Raw genomic sequence first — 14,319 nt, 5'->3', positions numbered from 1 at the left:
TGAGTTTCCTCCTCTTTAGTATCAACACCTCCTTAATGCAAATTCCCAGCACCAGGTCTCAGCCTTTTCTGGCTTTTAGTGCTCCTAGCTTTCAGGAGACCCAAGAATACTCCCATGAAAACACACTTCAAAACTATTTTATTTATACCCAACATTACAACTACAGCAACAACACCTCAAACACCTCCCACGCAACATGAAAAGTTACAGCCACTGTAACTACCTCCATGATTATTCAAGACCTATTGTTCCTCTCAAAACCCATCAGAAAGTGTGCAAAAGTTTCCAGTGCAAAACTATAATAAACTGTAAAATCCAGAGGGCTTGAGTCAGAGCCCAGTCCCTTGGATCATTAAGGCAACATATTCTTGAGGCTTTTTTCCCCACTCCACTCCTTTTCTCCTGCTGTCCGGTAGGACCTGTGGGATTGCTGGCCTAGGACAGCGGAGGTGTGGTGCAGTAGACCCAGCAGCACACACTAGCCTTTCTTCCATCCCTTCAAATAATTTCAAGACACTGAACAGTTGTCATCAACTTTCCTAGACTGAATTTGGCCAGTAGTTATACACCAGCAACTGTTGCAGAGCCTCCACAGTAGGTAGCCCCTCACTCATGTCCTTGTGGTAGCTGTGACTTCCTCTGGCTCCCAGCCTGGCTGGGAGGAACTGACTTGAGTCCCCTGTGCCATGTCTCACAGAGCTACCAGCCCATCCCTACCTGGTGACAATTCAACTGCTTCAGTAACCCATTGACAAAAAAAGACTTGCTGCAAAACAAACCCCTACAGCTCACGTACAGCCTGTTAGTAGAGGATACATTCCTACCACAACCTGATTTTTAGTTTAAACTCCCTGTATCTGTCACCAGTCACCATCCTGCTATGCTCATCAGTAGGTTCATTTCCAACCCCCTCTATAGTTGTATGTTACTGACACCGCACACCTGAGGCTGTCATCCTTGACTAGCGTCCACATGATCCACATCTCAGTTGGGTTTAGCTTGTGCACAACCATCAGCTCTTTGTACAAGCATGGATCAAAAGGATTGAAAGGTCTCTGGATCCCAAAAGTCTTAAAGCCAGCATGGTTCTTTGGAGTCACTGCCATTTTTGCCAGACACATTCCCACAAAGACATCATCTATTGGGAAGAGCTCTGTGTCCTCTGCAGTGCCCTGGAGACGACGCACTGTCTCTCTGGACATCACATAGCCCCCTCCACCTGCATAGAGGGGATAGAAGGAGGCTCTGTACATGGACTCTGGAATAAAGTATTTAACCTTGGTGTTCCTGATGGGCCGGGCATTGGTGATCACATCCCCAACAAAGAGATTCTGGTCAGGGTCCAGTTCTTGGAGGAACTCGATGATGTTGTAAGTGTTGACAAAGACATCATCATCGCCCTTCAGCACAAACCTGGTGTGCAGGCAGTCCTCCATGAACCAGCGCAGGAAATGCAGCTCCTTGAGGGTCAAATTGAAGAAGTTGTCAACGAAATCCCACTGCAAGATGTCATGAAACTCCTGGCTCTCGTAAGTCAGCAGCTGGTGCAGGGGCTGTGCCTGGATTTTGGCCTCTGAGAGCCCCAGAAGGAAGACCAGCCGGATGCGCCTGCCACCAATGGAGACCTCCTTCCCCCATGTGTTCCTGATTGCCACCCGCCGGTCTATGTTGATGGGAGAAGACTTGATGGCCAGCAGGAGGAATGTCTCTTTGCCACACCTGGAAGGCTTCAGCAGGACTGAGAAGTTGCGGCAGTGCTTGTAGGTTAAGAAGACACGGTGAACTTCCGGAAGGGCATGAGAAGAGTTAGCAAGGGTCAGGTCCGGCAAACACTTGCTGGGTTCAGCACTGTCCGGAGCCAAAGACTTCGGTTTGTGATTCACATCATCTACTTTCTGGTCTGCTGAGGATGCTGCCAGCTTTGCCTCCTTCCTCATGAAGAACACGCAGGCCAGCAGCATGATGGAAACGGCGGAAAGCGCCAGGTTTTTCCCTCGGGGATGCATGGCAGCCTCCGGCGCTCAGCCCGGGCCCTGCACGGCCAGAGGAGCACAGCCCGGTTAGGAACGGGCACGCAGACGCCGATCTTTCATTCCGCTCGCAGCACTCCCACGCCCGCAAGCACGGAACAGACGGCCCAGCCCGGGCAGCCACGGCTCTCGGAGTTTCCCCTCCCGGTTGTTGCTTGGCTCTCATCAAGCGCAGGTGCTACCGGCGGGGACGGGAACGCTGTGTCCGGTACTCGCCCCGCGGGAGGGCTCAGGATCCCGCGGGGAGCCGTACCGAAGCCCCCCAAACCCGGGGAGAGCCCGCCCGGCCCGGGGCTTGGAGCCCGGCGCTCCGCGGTGCCACCTGGTACAATCCCCAGCTCCCGTCTGCAGAGCTGCTGAGACTCAGCTGGAGCTGCCGCCGGTCCCGCACGGCGCCGCCGAGGAACCTGGCCCCGTTCCGCCCCGCCCGCGGGAGGAGGGGCTTGCACCGAACAGGGCGCACCCGGGGCGGCATGCCCTAGGCAGTGCACGCCGGCACCGGACACTGCACACCGGGCACTGTGCCCTGCACAGAGCACACCCGACCCTGCATATCGTACCCTGTGCATCGCGTACTGCGCCCCCCAAACTTCACCCTGCACCCGCAGCACTGCAACCCCAAACTTGCACCCTGCACACCCATGGGACACCTCAACCAGCACCCTGCATATTGCACATCCCACCTACACATCACACATTACACATCCTACCTGCACACCACATATTCTTACCCTCAACCTGCACCTCCCACCCTGCACACCACACACTAGCCCCTGCACACTGCAGCTCCTGCAGAAGCTCAGCAGCAGCTCCAGACAACCGGGATCCCAGGGGCATCTCACAGCTCTAGCAGTTCATCTAAACCAGGACTCAGGCACCTTCACTGTGGGGTTTATTTTCCACTAACTCTTCCACTATGGATATATTACTGAGGCTCCTCCACGCTCTCTTGGCTCTGAGAACCAACTGCCATGGGCCATCGAAGAAGCTGCATCTGGAACTGAACTGTCAGTGGCACTGGCTGGAGACTTTGACCCTCCTCCGGTTCAGCAGAGTCTTTGGTTTTTCTTTTTCCTGTGGAAAGAAGCAAATCTGTCACTGTCTTGCCAGAATGAATCACTCTAAAAGCAGCAGTGGGCAGGGGGAATGCCCATTGCATTAGCACTGACTTCCAGGCCTTGAGGGAAAGTCTGTTTGAATATGATTTCGAGTAAGAAGCCCAAAAAGCATCCTTGAGCAGGCAATTATCTGGGTGCAACTTTGCTTTTTATTGTTAAACTCCTCTATAATTCTGAGGAAAAAAGAAAGATGCAGAAATAAATCGTTTCAGGGATCCAGGGAAATCAAATGAGCTACGTGACACTACTTCCGAAGACATCCTTCAATGTCTGGGCAAATTGTTGGCTTGAGACAAAGCTTGCTGAGTGTCTGGAAGGGATCCCAGGTTCCCTGAGAGGACTTATTATTTGTGTGCATTTCCTGACTGAGGGATGCAAATCAGTGTCAGCCCCCGGCTGTGAGAGTGACAGTCCCTATACAGCCTCACTGGACCACAGCAGCAGCAAGGGCCAGGAGCCATCCCCACACCTTGAAGCGTGGCCACTGCTGCAGCTCCACAGCAGTACCTGGTACACAAGAGATGAGCAAGGGCCAAACAACCCTGGAGCAGTTTGGTGACTTATGGAGCAATCAGGGCTTGCAGGCACTGCCTGAGCAGCCCCCACCTGCCCCCGTGGCTGCGTCTGCCACCCCAGCTGCCATCGACTTGTGAGTCATGAGTCATGCCCACAGGACACTGTTGACATGGGGTGTAGCAAGCTGTGGGGGGCAGCTGATTTTTAGGCACAATCTTTCTGAAATCAGCTCTCAGTACCCAGCCTATTGCAGCTTCTGTGCACCTCAGCCAGCCTCTACTTGCAGGGACGTTAAGAGAATACCAAGTTAAGTATCACTCTGGGTTTCCTGCAGCAGCAGAAGCTTTCTGTGCACACACCACCATCTCCAGCCACACAACCCTCTGCAGAAAGGGTTCCTTCTGGCTTAGGCTGAAGGAAGACCTCCTGCATGCATACTGACCACAGGCACAGGCGTGAAAAGGAAGCTAAGACGCACCACTGCTAAACCACTGAGCAGCTCCCCACTTCAGTAGCAGTTTGAACATGTACTGCAAATGCTTATCTGCATATGGGGAGCAATCATTCAAGGAGCTTTTTGTTTTTTCAGGTAGCTGGGAAGGCCACCAGGCTTCCTCAATCATCAACAGCCTAGGGCTGCAGGGCTCTGAGATCCTCACTATGGTGATGTGGCACAGAAAATCATCCTGACACTCTTTGGGAGGGGATTAATTGCTCTCTTAAATCAGCAGCTAAATCTGAAGTGAGAGTGGGAACTCAAAGGTCCTTTGGTAGCTCCAAGTGGTGCTGTAGAGGCCTGGCCCATTCCGTATTCTCCTTGACCCAAGAGCAGCTTTTCAGCATGGCTCTACCACCCTCTTCCCTCCCCCCACTTCCTTCTGCTCTTGCATTACCCCTCTAATGTGCTGGCACTGCTATTTTTGTAGTCAAAACAAAGTTGCTGGAAAAATAACCTGCAAGAAGCAGGATGAGGTTTCTCTCCAGCAGCTTAAGTAACGCTGCTGGCTGAGCAGCTGGTGAGCTCTGCACTGGGGACTCAGAGACATCCACCAACGTTTGGGATGATCTCTTCATGGGTGACAGCAGACCAGGGTCTGTTCTCAGACCTGCCATGGGCTGGCTGGGACACTCGGGACTCTTTGTGCATCTCATCTCTAAACCAGAAAAAACAGTAATTCCCTCTGCAAAGTACCTTGAGATGTGAGTTGGAAATGGATGAGGACATTATTGTGCATCCCAGACAGTGCTCCCTGCAGCCAGCCATGCCACTAGTTACAATTAGCTGCCAACACAGTGGGCAGCACATCTCACACCCAAAAAACTGTTTTGCCCTTCTTCCCTGGAACACAGAGCTGGTAGGTGTGTGTCACTCCCAGGAGAGCCAGCAGCCCACCCTCAGTGCTTGTTCAGATACCAATCCAACAAGGTGTCAGGCATGTGTCAAACCCTCCAGCCCCTCAGTCAATGGATGCATTCAGTGCTCTGTGCTCAGGATGTGAGTAAGAACCCTGCTGGGATGGGCAGAGCTGAGGACCTGTGGCTGCCTCCAGGCCAGGCACTGCTGCTGTTTGCTCTCATACACATCACCCTCTGCCCAGCCAGCTCCAGTCTCCCTCACCTTCAGCAGACGCCGTGGTTTTCCGGCTGGTCTGACTTTCTGCTTTTGGTTTTTTGCTCTTGCCTTTGCCTTTTTTCCCATCCTGCAGAGAGAGATGTTTCCATAGTTAGATTGTGCTGAAATTCACTGCCCACACCCAACCCTGTGGCAGCCATTGCTGTCTCGGTTCTGTCACTAGGATTTAAAGGTCAGAGGGAAGTGGGGTGGGGAAGCAGGAGTGAAGCAGAAGGGCTGCTTAGAGAAGAGAATCCAGGAAATAAAAAGTGTCTGTACAGCTGGTGTGTGCCATGCTGAGAGAGAGAGCATCAGAGGAAGCATGAATGGTTGCTTTCATATTCTCAAATGGAAAAACAACTCACCTATTACCTAGGCCCATAGAAAGCAGCAGATAATATCAACTTATTGCTAATAACATGAAATAACACCTGCAACGATGGATGGTGCTTAGGTAGGGCTAGTGCAGCCCTGTTTTATGAAGAGGAGAACTGAGGGATGGATGGGAGGAATGGAAAGGGCAGAGCAGGCTGGGATATGCTGAACCAGGCAGCCTTGCCTCACCACCCTGGCCCAGGACATGTTCCTTACCTTCTCCTCCAGACTTGGTGGCTGCACTGACTGCTCAGTGATCAGGATCCCAAAGTCACACACAGTTGCCACCAAGTCCTCATTGGTCAGCAGGGCCTCCAGGGTCACCCTCCCAGTGCCCAGGGTCTTCTGAATGGGAGGGTCGCTGCGGAGTTCACATGGCTTCTTCTTTTTCTGCTTGTCCCTGGGCACAGGACCCTGCAGGGCACCAGCACAGGGACAGGCTTCAGCAGAGGGTTGGGGAGCTTGCATCAGACAGCAAGCAACCCTGACCCAGCCCTTTGCCCACCACTGCAGCCAGACCAAGATGTGTGTAAAATCACCGCTGCCTTCCTCCCATAGCAAGAGGAACTTTGGTGACAGGTCTGGAAGGGAGATTCTGTGACAGAGCTAACTGCTCCAGGAGAAGGGCCCTCGTTCCCCCAGCATCACTTTTGTAACTCAGATGTTATTCAGACATAGTTCTCTCCCAGCACTCTACCTTGGCATTGTCCTTCTGCAGCCCCCGTCCTGCCTTCCCCTTTGTGACTGTGCTTTCTTCTGGATCAGCATTGACAGGCCATGAGAGCACCTGCATGGAGAGAGGAGCTGATGTTGCAGAGGCTGGGACATCCAAGGACCCTGGTCTGGGGTCACGGTCATCCCAGGCTGCTTCCCAGAGTGAACACAATACCACTGCTGGGCCTCCCAGCGGCTCTTTCCTCTTTCATTCAGCTCTGCCACACTCTCACCTTCTCCTCCACAACTGAGACAATCGTTCCAGTCTCCAGGTAGGACTTCAGCCCCACTAAGTCTTTGACGGTGTGCTCCTTCCTGTAGCTGCAGTCAATGGTGTCTGCCCAGGGCTTTCCAGGGGTGACAAACACCTTAGCTGGACAGAAACACAACAAAGCCATGAGGAGAGACCTCCCTTTTCTGAAGACAGAAGGACCCCTAGTGACAATTCTTTATCCATCAGTCTCAGTAACAGCAGGTGCTGTGAGGGATGTCCTGATGCCACCAAGTCAGGAAGATCCCTGAGCAGTGGGGCAGGGATTTATAATTCCTCATTACCAGAGGGGACCTTGGGCTCCTCTTTGGCTGCAGTCTCCTGCTGGCTCATTGTTTCTCTGGTGTCCTGAGCAGAGCTGTCCATATCCAGAGCGACCACCACAGAATGCTGATGGATTTTTATTTCCTGGAATAGAGAGGGATCTCTTGGCAAGGCTTGTCTGGTTGTGTTTGCATCAGGATCAGGGGGAATAGCTGCCTCTGAAATCCCATTCCCCAGCCCATCCTCATTATGGGAACAGGGGACACCAGTTCCAAGGAAAGGGGTCTGTTCAGTCAGTGGGAGGGGAGCTGTCAATGCACTCCCACATGTAGATCAACTCCCCAGGAGGTACAGGGAATGTAGCCAGCAGTGACTTGTCCTGCCAGATGTGACCATGTGTGAATCCTGTAGCCAGTACTGCTGCTGCCCACACCAGGTCTCACTTTACAGTCTGGAGGTGAAGTCCACCTTACTATAACCTGAAACCTGACATTGCCTGACATTGCAAGATGTCAATTAAGCACAAACCTCAGTGCTGCTGCTGTGCCCAGTCTCCTCTCCCTCCAAAAACTCATAGGTCACACAGTAGCTGTAGGTGATCACCGGAGCCTCAGAGTCAACCTCCAGCTGTTGGTGAGTGCTCGGATCAGGAACTCCCTTGATTTCCCCAATGCTCACAACCAACCGTGCTTCACTTCTGATCAGCTCTAAAAGGAAGAAACCCTTCCTTTTAGGGTGAGGCTGCAGCATACTCCTTCCAGAGTGAAGGTGGCACAAAGCAAGCACAAGCCTCCAGGAAGCCATGTCCCACCTGGCGTCCCTCCCTGCCACCCTGTGCTATCGCCATAACAAGCCACTGCCACATGGGGTCACTCCAAAGCCATGCAAGCATCTGGCTTAGCTGCTTTGCCTCCCTGGTTAACATTTTAGACTTCAAAGAGCACATCTGGTGCATAAACTCATTCAGTAGGGGCTTCCCATCCCCGCGTGCCCCCAGCCCCCTGCTCTAGTCCCAGTCAAGGATGTGCCATGCTGCAGAAGTGGCACTGCTTCAAGCTGACAGTGCAGCACTCATGTGAGCATCTTCCCCAGTGGGTATGTTCCTCTTTTCGGTAGCTTGAGAAGGAAACACATGGTCTGAAAACAGTGTTGAGGAAGCAGAAACTGAGGCAGACCATGACACCGAGGTAATGCCAGCACTGGGGTTTCTTGCAATCTCTAGACCTGATTAAGGCAAAAATGACTTTATTTGCAATTACACTGCTGCAGGGTCCTCTGCCTGACTCCCTGTTTGAGCTAATGGGGTAAAAAGGCACAGATAAGGATGCCCATTTGAGGTAAGACAAGAAGGAATTAAATCCTGGATCCACAGTTTGCCCTAAGGGCTCCTAGCTCAACCACCATAAAACCACCTCCTGAATCATGGGGTCAGCATGGATACAGTCAAATGCAAAGGCTTACCTGTCTGCCTTGCCAAACCTTGGAACTGATGCCTCTCATCAGGCCCTATGTGGATGTCATCGAGGATGGAGAGCTTCGGCAGGCTGTCCACAAGGAAGCCTCTGTAAGTGGGAATGAGAGCCAGTGGGTTCCCTTGGAGCACCAGGATACGCAGCTTCTGCAGACTGGACAGCTGGAAGACCAGCTCCAGCAGATTCGTGAAGCTGTTAAAGCTCAGGTCAAGGGAGACAAGATTTGGCCTAAGAAGAGAACCCAGAGAAGGTTACACAAACAATACCCATCTGAGGATAGTGTTACTGCCCTGGCTAAAAAACAAAACAAAACAAACAAACAAAAACCCCAAACAAACAAACAACAAAAAAAATCTGTTTCTCTGGCATAAACTGGGTCAAACTGGGCAATCTAGTGGTACAACCTAAAGAGGCCAATTCCAAATTCCTGAGCCACATGGTCCCTTGCCAGTCTGCCCCACAACTCAAAACCATGCTCCTTTACCATCCATTAACTATCCCACTGCATCACTTGATGATGTGGTTTAAGCTTTAGATCCTTCCAGCAGGGGCTTTGGGAAGGGTATGGAGAAAGGAACCTGCCCAGGGACATGGGAACTGCAGTGGGTAGGTTGTCAAGGCAGTTCCTCAGTTGATTTCCTCATTCTACACCTTGGTCACAGAACAAGACAACCTCTGAATGTGAGACAAAACAGCACAGACAGAATGGTCGACATGGGTGCTGGACACAGAGCAAAGAAACTGCTCTGATGAAGGACTGTAATTTCTTGACATGGACTACCTTGACAGCTTGAGGTCATCTGTTCACATCTGCCCACCTCCCTTTGAGGAGCCCATGTTCAGCCTGTGGCTTTACCAGAGGTCTGCAGTGAGGTACTTGTCCTGTGAAGGGCCACACAGCTTGTTGTATCCCAGCCCTAAGTGCTGAAGCTCTGGAGGAGGCCGAGTGCACAGGTCCTGCAGATCACCCACAGCATTGCAGCAGAGCTCCAGGACCTGCCCAGGACAGAGGGAACAACAAACACTGCTCCTGGCAGTCCTTGGAGCTGCTCGGCTCACAGTGCAGTCCCAGACACAACCTCCTTCCACATCCTGCCATCGCAAGGCATCGCTCACTCACCTTCAGTGTCCGAGGCAGGTTGGCTGAGGATATCCTGCTGATCTGGTTGGCACTGAGGATGAGCTGCTCCAGCTTCTGTAACTGCAACAGACCCTCATCAATTTCCTCCACCTGTAAAGAGATTTGGCCAATATGCCCCTGAGCCAATTCGTGGCTGAAGTGACACAGACATGTAGTGGTGACCCATGTGACATACATGTAACACGGATTAGTGCAGCAAGCTGGGTGGGAATGTCAGTAGCTCTATAGCAGCTGCAGTAGTAACATCTGGGAAGACCCTAGGATGGGGAAAGTGTCCTTTTCCCAGGATGATTTTCCTTCACAACAGGAAGACACAGCTTCCTGGCCTGGAGATGAGTAGCTTTATGAGCATCAGCAGCTGCACTTACTCTCTTGCCAACGATCCGCAGGGTTCTGAAGACCTGGAAGATGTTGGAGCCACGGACGAGCTCAGGTGCCATCACAGCTGTTTCCCGCAGGTACTGGTCCTGGGGGTTGCATTCTGGTGGCAGAGCCCATGGGCTGTGCGGGTCACGCAGCAGCTCCATCAGCACCTCAGGGCTCTCCTCATCCAGCATCACAGCCTCCTCCTGCCCTGGCTGGCTTCTGCAGGCACTGGTACGTGCATCAGAGCGGAACTTGTTCTGCAGAGAGGGAGAGTCAGTGACAGTCCTGCAGACCACAGACTCTCACCACGTCCCATGCTGTGTCCCCCTGGCTCCATACCCAGCTGCCAAGGCCACATGGGAAGTCCTGCAGAGCCAGGTGCTGCAGGTGCTCCCAAAAAGCAGCTGAGACTCTGCAGTAGCTGGGTGCTGCCATCCAGCCTCAGCCAAGCAGGGAATTCCCTGGCTCAGTGAACAGGTCTCTGTTGCTAGGAGATGGCAGGGACGCAGATACTATGGGGACTGGGGATCAAGTCCTGCAAGCAGGGCTGCAGAGCAAGTCTGGAATGGCACTGAGCTCCCCAGGCTGGGAATCAATCTCTGGTTTTCTGGATCAGCTCCTGGGTTGTAGGGGCTGCCCTCCACCAGGGAAAGAGCAGGTGACCTCATGCAGCATGTGTAGGGTGCAGTGTCAGCCTTGTTCCCTGGCCAAGGACCTGTGGCATGGTATTTGCCATGTGACTTATCTACATCCTGAGCTCAATCAGGTTTTGGGGAAGCAGCAGTCAGTCTCAGCAAAGCTGTTAAATGTGCTGCTGCCACAGCAGTGCAAGGCCATTGGAAAACAAAGTTCACAGCTAAAAACAGTGTCTCTTACACTTGGAGAAAGTAGATGAGCCCCAGGAACAAAAGCTACATCTCTGTCTCAGGTCAGATTCAGGTCTCTGCACCCTGAGGTTTATTTGCTTCTTCCAGCAATAGGTGTTGAGGCAATGGCTGCAAATTCCATTCTAAGGAACTCATAGAGCAGCCAATGTCACTAAAATTTCATCACTTGAACTGCAGATGCTCTGTGGCATTTGGTGGGTATGTGGTGGAAAGCTGAACTTCCACTCAGATTGGGTTTTACAGGACAGATGCTGATGTGCTCCTTTATCAGCTCAGCAGCTTATCACAGCTGTGTGCAGATAGGAAAGGATGTGTAGAACACGTAAATGCTGACAGATAGTAACATACCATGGAGTGGAATAACCAGGCAAATGCTAGCCTCAGCTCGGTAGAAAATGGTGTCAGAGGTTCTTCTTTGAAAGTGCTTTGTGGAAAAGCTGAGCTGTAAGAATGCCACTTCTCTTATTTGTATCATAAATAATTGGGCCTCTTTGCCATCAGTGCTGCACAAAGATGTTCCCTGCTCTTAGAGGAAACCAGCTCTTAGAGCTGTGATTCCTTGTCTCTCCTCCCTGGTCATTCCCCTCTGGGGCAGCTGGAAGGACACTGGCAGTAGCCCATGCCCAATGATTTCCTGTATATGCAAGCTCAGGCACCTTTCAAACATCTTGGAACACAGTTGTGGGGCATCACCCAGCTACATGCCTCTTCTTTTTGGTGCCTCCAGCCAAGCATCCCTCCAAGGTCACCCCTTTACCTGAATGAGCCATTAGTACCTACTAAGGTCTTTGTAGGGATGTTTCAGAAGAACACCCTGCACAAAGAAATGTACCTCTCATTATTATTTAGGGGTAAAAAGGATAAAAAAAAAAGTTAAAATAAAAACAAAGTATCTGGCAGAACTGTCTTTTCCTGTTTCTTCTCCAGCAGTCTGCTGTACTATCTGCTGCCCCACACCCCAGGCCATGATAACTCATTCTCTTTCTTTGCATTAATTAGCAATTGGGAACGGGATATGAAGAAATACCTCCCTCTGCTTGGCTGTCCAGGGCTTCCTCATAGCAGGTGGCAGAACATATTCAGTTTATGAATCTCCATTTTGTGGCTTCAAGTAAAAAACTGAGGCCTGAAGTTACAGCCTGGTGGGACCTCAGTGCAACACAGAATTATAGAATCACTTAGATTGGAGAAGGCCTTTAAGATCATCAAGTCCAACTGTTAACCCAGCACTGCTAGGTCACCACTAACCCATGTCTCTCAGCACCACATCTACACGTTTTTTGGATTCCACCACTGCCCTGCACAGCCTGCTCCAGAGCTTGACAACACTTTGGGGGGATGAAATTTTTTCCAACATGGCCCAGGGGAAACACCTATTCCCATTTCAAGCCTTGAGCATCAGTTCAGAGCGGAGAACAATCCTCGTTGATTGTTCCCAGGTGGTTCAGAGGAATTCATGCACACATCAAGCCTTTTATTTTCAGGCAGATTATTTCACATAGAAAACAGAACTGACTGTTTTCATTGTTCCTTGAAAGCTTTCTGGTGACTTGACATGTTCATCTTTGAACCTATGACTACCTTTCAGGTGTATCTTTTACCACAGAGGTGGGAAGTCAACGTGTGTCCCTGTCACTTTGTAGTTTCATAAGGGTATGTTCTGAGGGGTTTCTTCTGCTCTCCTTTCTGTCCTAAATTGTCAGTAGTTCTGCAGGTCCTCTGATGACAGCCTCATTCTTGTAAATCCTAGGAATCATCTTTCTCTTTTGGCATGCATGAGACTTTCTGCATTTAGTTACTGGAAATAGAAGGCTTAGGAGAGTTAGAGAGAAGGGTGACAGAGATAGCAAGGTGGGATCCAGGAAATCCTCTGCATGAGGGAGGGTCACACCTCAGGACAGGGTCTTACAGACATCCAGCAAAAGGATTTACATGTTGACCGGGAGGTCTGACCTGCCTTGCACACAAGCCCCTCATAACTTGTTCACTTGCCAGCATTAGCCCACTCTTACACAGACCCTGCAGGAGATGGCTGGGTTTTGGGCACCAATGATGCAAGCTCTGTGCTCCCACCATGCTTTGAAAAAACAAACCCAAAACCAACAACAACAAAAAAAAAACCCAACAAAAACCCAAACATCCAAACCAGCCAACAGAGTTTATGTTCTAAATCCTACGCTTTTGAGAGCCCAAGTATTTCAATGGGATGGCTGAACCAAGCATCCTGAACAAGTAGTTAAACAGATGATGCAGGACACTATCTGTGTCAGCCTGAAACTGTCTTGAGATCATAATCGGTGAAGGCGCATTGGAACCAACTTTTGATGCAATCTTTTTTTGAAAGAAAAAACCCCAAATTATCACCTGCAAAAAAAAACCAAAAAAAACCCAAAACACCAAACCATGGGGGAGCCACTGACGTAAAACTCCGTGGCACTTAAATGTAGCCTGGCTGTCCACACCTACAGCACTGCAGGCAACGAGCAGCTTCAGCACCAACATCCAGCCAGCCAGCTGCTCTTCAAGCCCACCATGAAGCACCAAGCAGGTGGGTGTGACTTAACCTTGTTGCAGATTGCAGGGTTGCACTGGTTCATTGTATTCTTTTCTTCTTTTTTTTCCCTTTCTCCATTTCAATGCAGAGATCAACAGGCTTGCACTCTTCCTCTTCTGTACACTGGTTCCATTGGGCTCCTTGGCACCAACAGAAGAAAGCAAAACTACTTCACAACAGATGCAGAAGCATTTTGTTACAGGACTAGAGCCATTAGCATCAATGATAAAAATGGAAGCAACTATTTTGTTTAAAAACTATGTAAGTATACGATTTCACATTTGCTGTGTTTGTGGGGAAATCTCTTGGATTATTATAGATATTACATATATTATATATTATATATATTTTATATATTTTTTTAATATATATATTAATATAGATATTATATATATTATAGAAAGATCATCAGAAAAGCACTATTTGTGATGGAACCTAAAATATTCTCTTTTCTGTATTCCGTACAAGGAGGAAAGCATTCTCATTGCATTATGTTAGGGGTCAATGTCTGGGACAGCTGGGGAGAGCTTGGGCAACTTTGTCTCGGATAACTCCTAGCTGTGATCTTCCAGCCTAAATGCATTGTTCCTTCTTGGTCTCCTGAGTCATGCTGGGCTTGAAGCAGGCATCTTTTTGGAGATGCCAGATGTCTGGAAACACAGAAATAATTGCCTTGCTCTTTAATCTGATCCTAGTACTAGAGCAGTCAGGAGCACTTCTGCCAAAAATCCTGCTCAGCATCTCTTCCTTGGAGATGGCAAAATAGACACTGAATCAGTGCCTCAGACAAATTCCAATTCCTGGGAACATGTTCCCAAGAATATGCTTATATAAATCAATATAAACTTTTCCCCTGCTATCATTCCTGACATCAAAACAATCTCTGCTGAAACAGCTGAAAATATGCTCAGGTCAAAGCAAACCTCTTGCATGAGTAAATTTTGCCCATATGACGAATTTAAAAAAGACTTAGAAAAGCTGCTAAGAAATCCAACAGGG

General features: G+C 50.2%; 2 protein-coding genes across 2 annotated transcripts; both read right to left on the bottom strand.

Moving 5' to 3' along the window:
- Positions 1–896: 896 nt before the first annotated feature.
- On the bottom strand, positions 897–2,006 carry B3GNT4 (UDP-GlcNAc:betaGal beta-1,3-N-acetylglucosaminyltransferase 4). The gene has a single exon (XM_054392770.1). It carries the CDS (start codon positions 2,004–2,006, stop codon positions 897–899), a length of 1,110 nt encoding a protein of 369 aa, XP_054248745.1.
- A 949-nt stretch (positions 2,007–2,955) lies between these two features.
- LRRC43 (leucine rich repeat containing 43) lies at positions 2,956–10,314 on the bottom strand. Its single transcript, XM_054392917.1, has 12 exons — positions 10,219–10,314; positions 9,882–10,136; positions 9,493–9,603; positions 9,229–9,368; positions 8,362–8,600; positions 7,429–7,607; positions 6,921–7,044; positions 6,599–6,738; positions 6,349–6,438; positions 5,868–6,065; positions 5,283–5,364; positions 2,956–3,104 (listed from the first exon to the last, which is right to left on the bottom strand). The coding sequence occupies exons 1-12, from the start codon at positions 10,312–10,314 to the stop codon at positions 2,956–2,958; spliced, it is 1,803 nt and encodes a 600-aa protein (XP_054248892.1).
- Positions 10,315–14,319: the final 4,005 nt, after the last annotated feature.

Source organism: Indicator indicator, chromosome 26 (genome assembly GCF_027791375.1).
Source record: "Indicator indicator isolate 239-I01 chromosome 26, UM_Iind_1.1, whole genome shotgun sequence".
Lineage (NCBI taxonomy): Eukaryota > Metazoa > Chordata > Aves > Piciformes > Indicatoridae > Indicator > Indicator indicator.
Note: the sequence above shows the minus strand (reverse complement) of the source record. Positions and strands in the feature narration are given on the sequence as shown.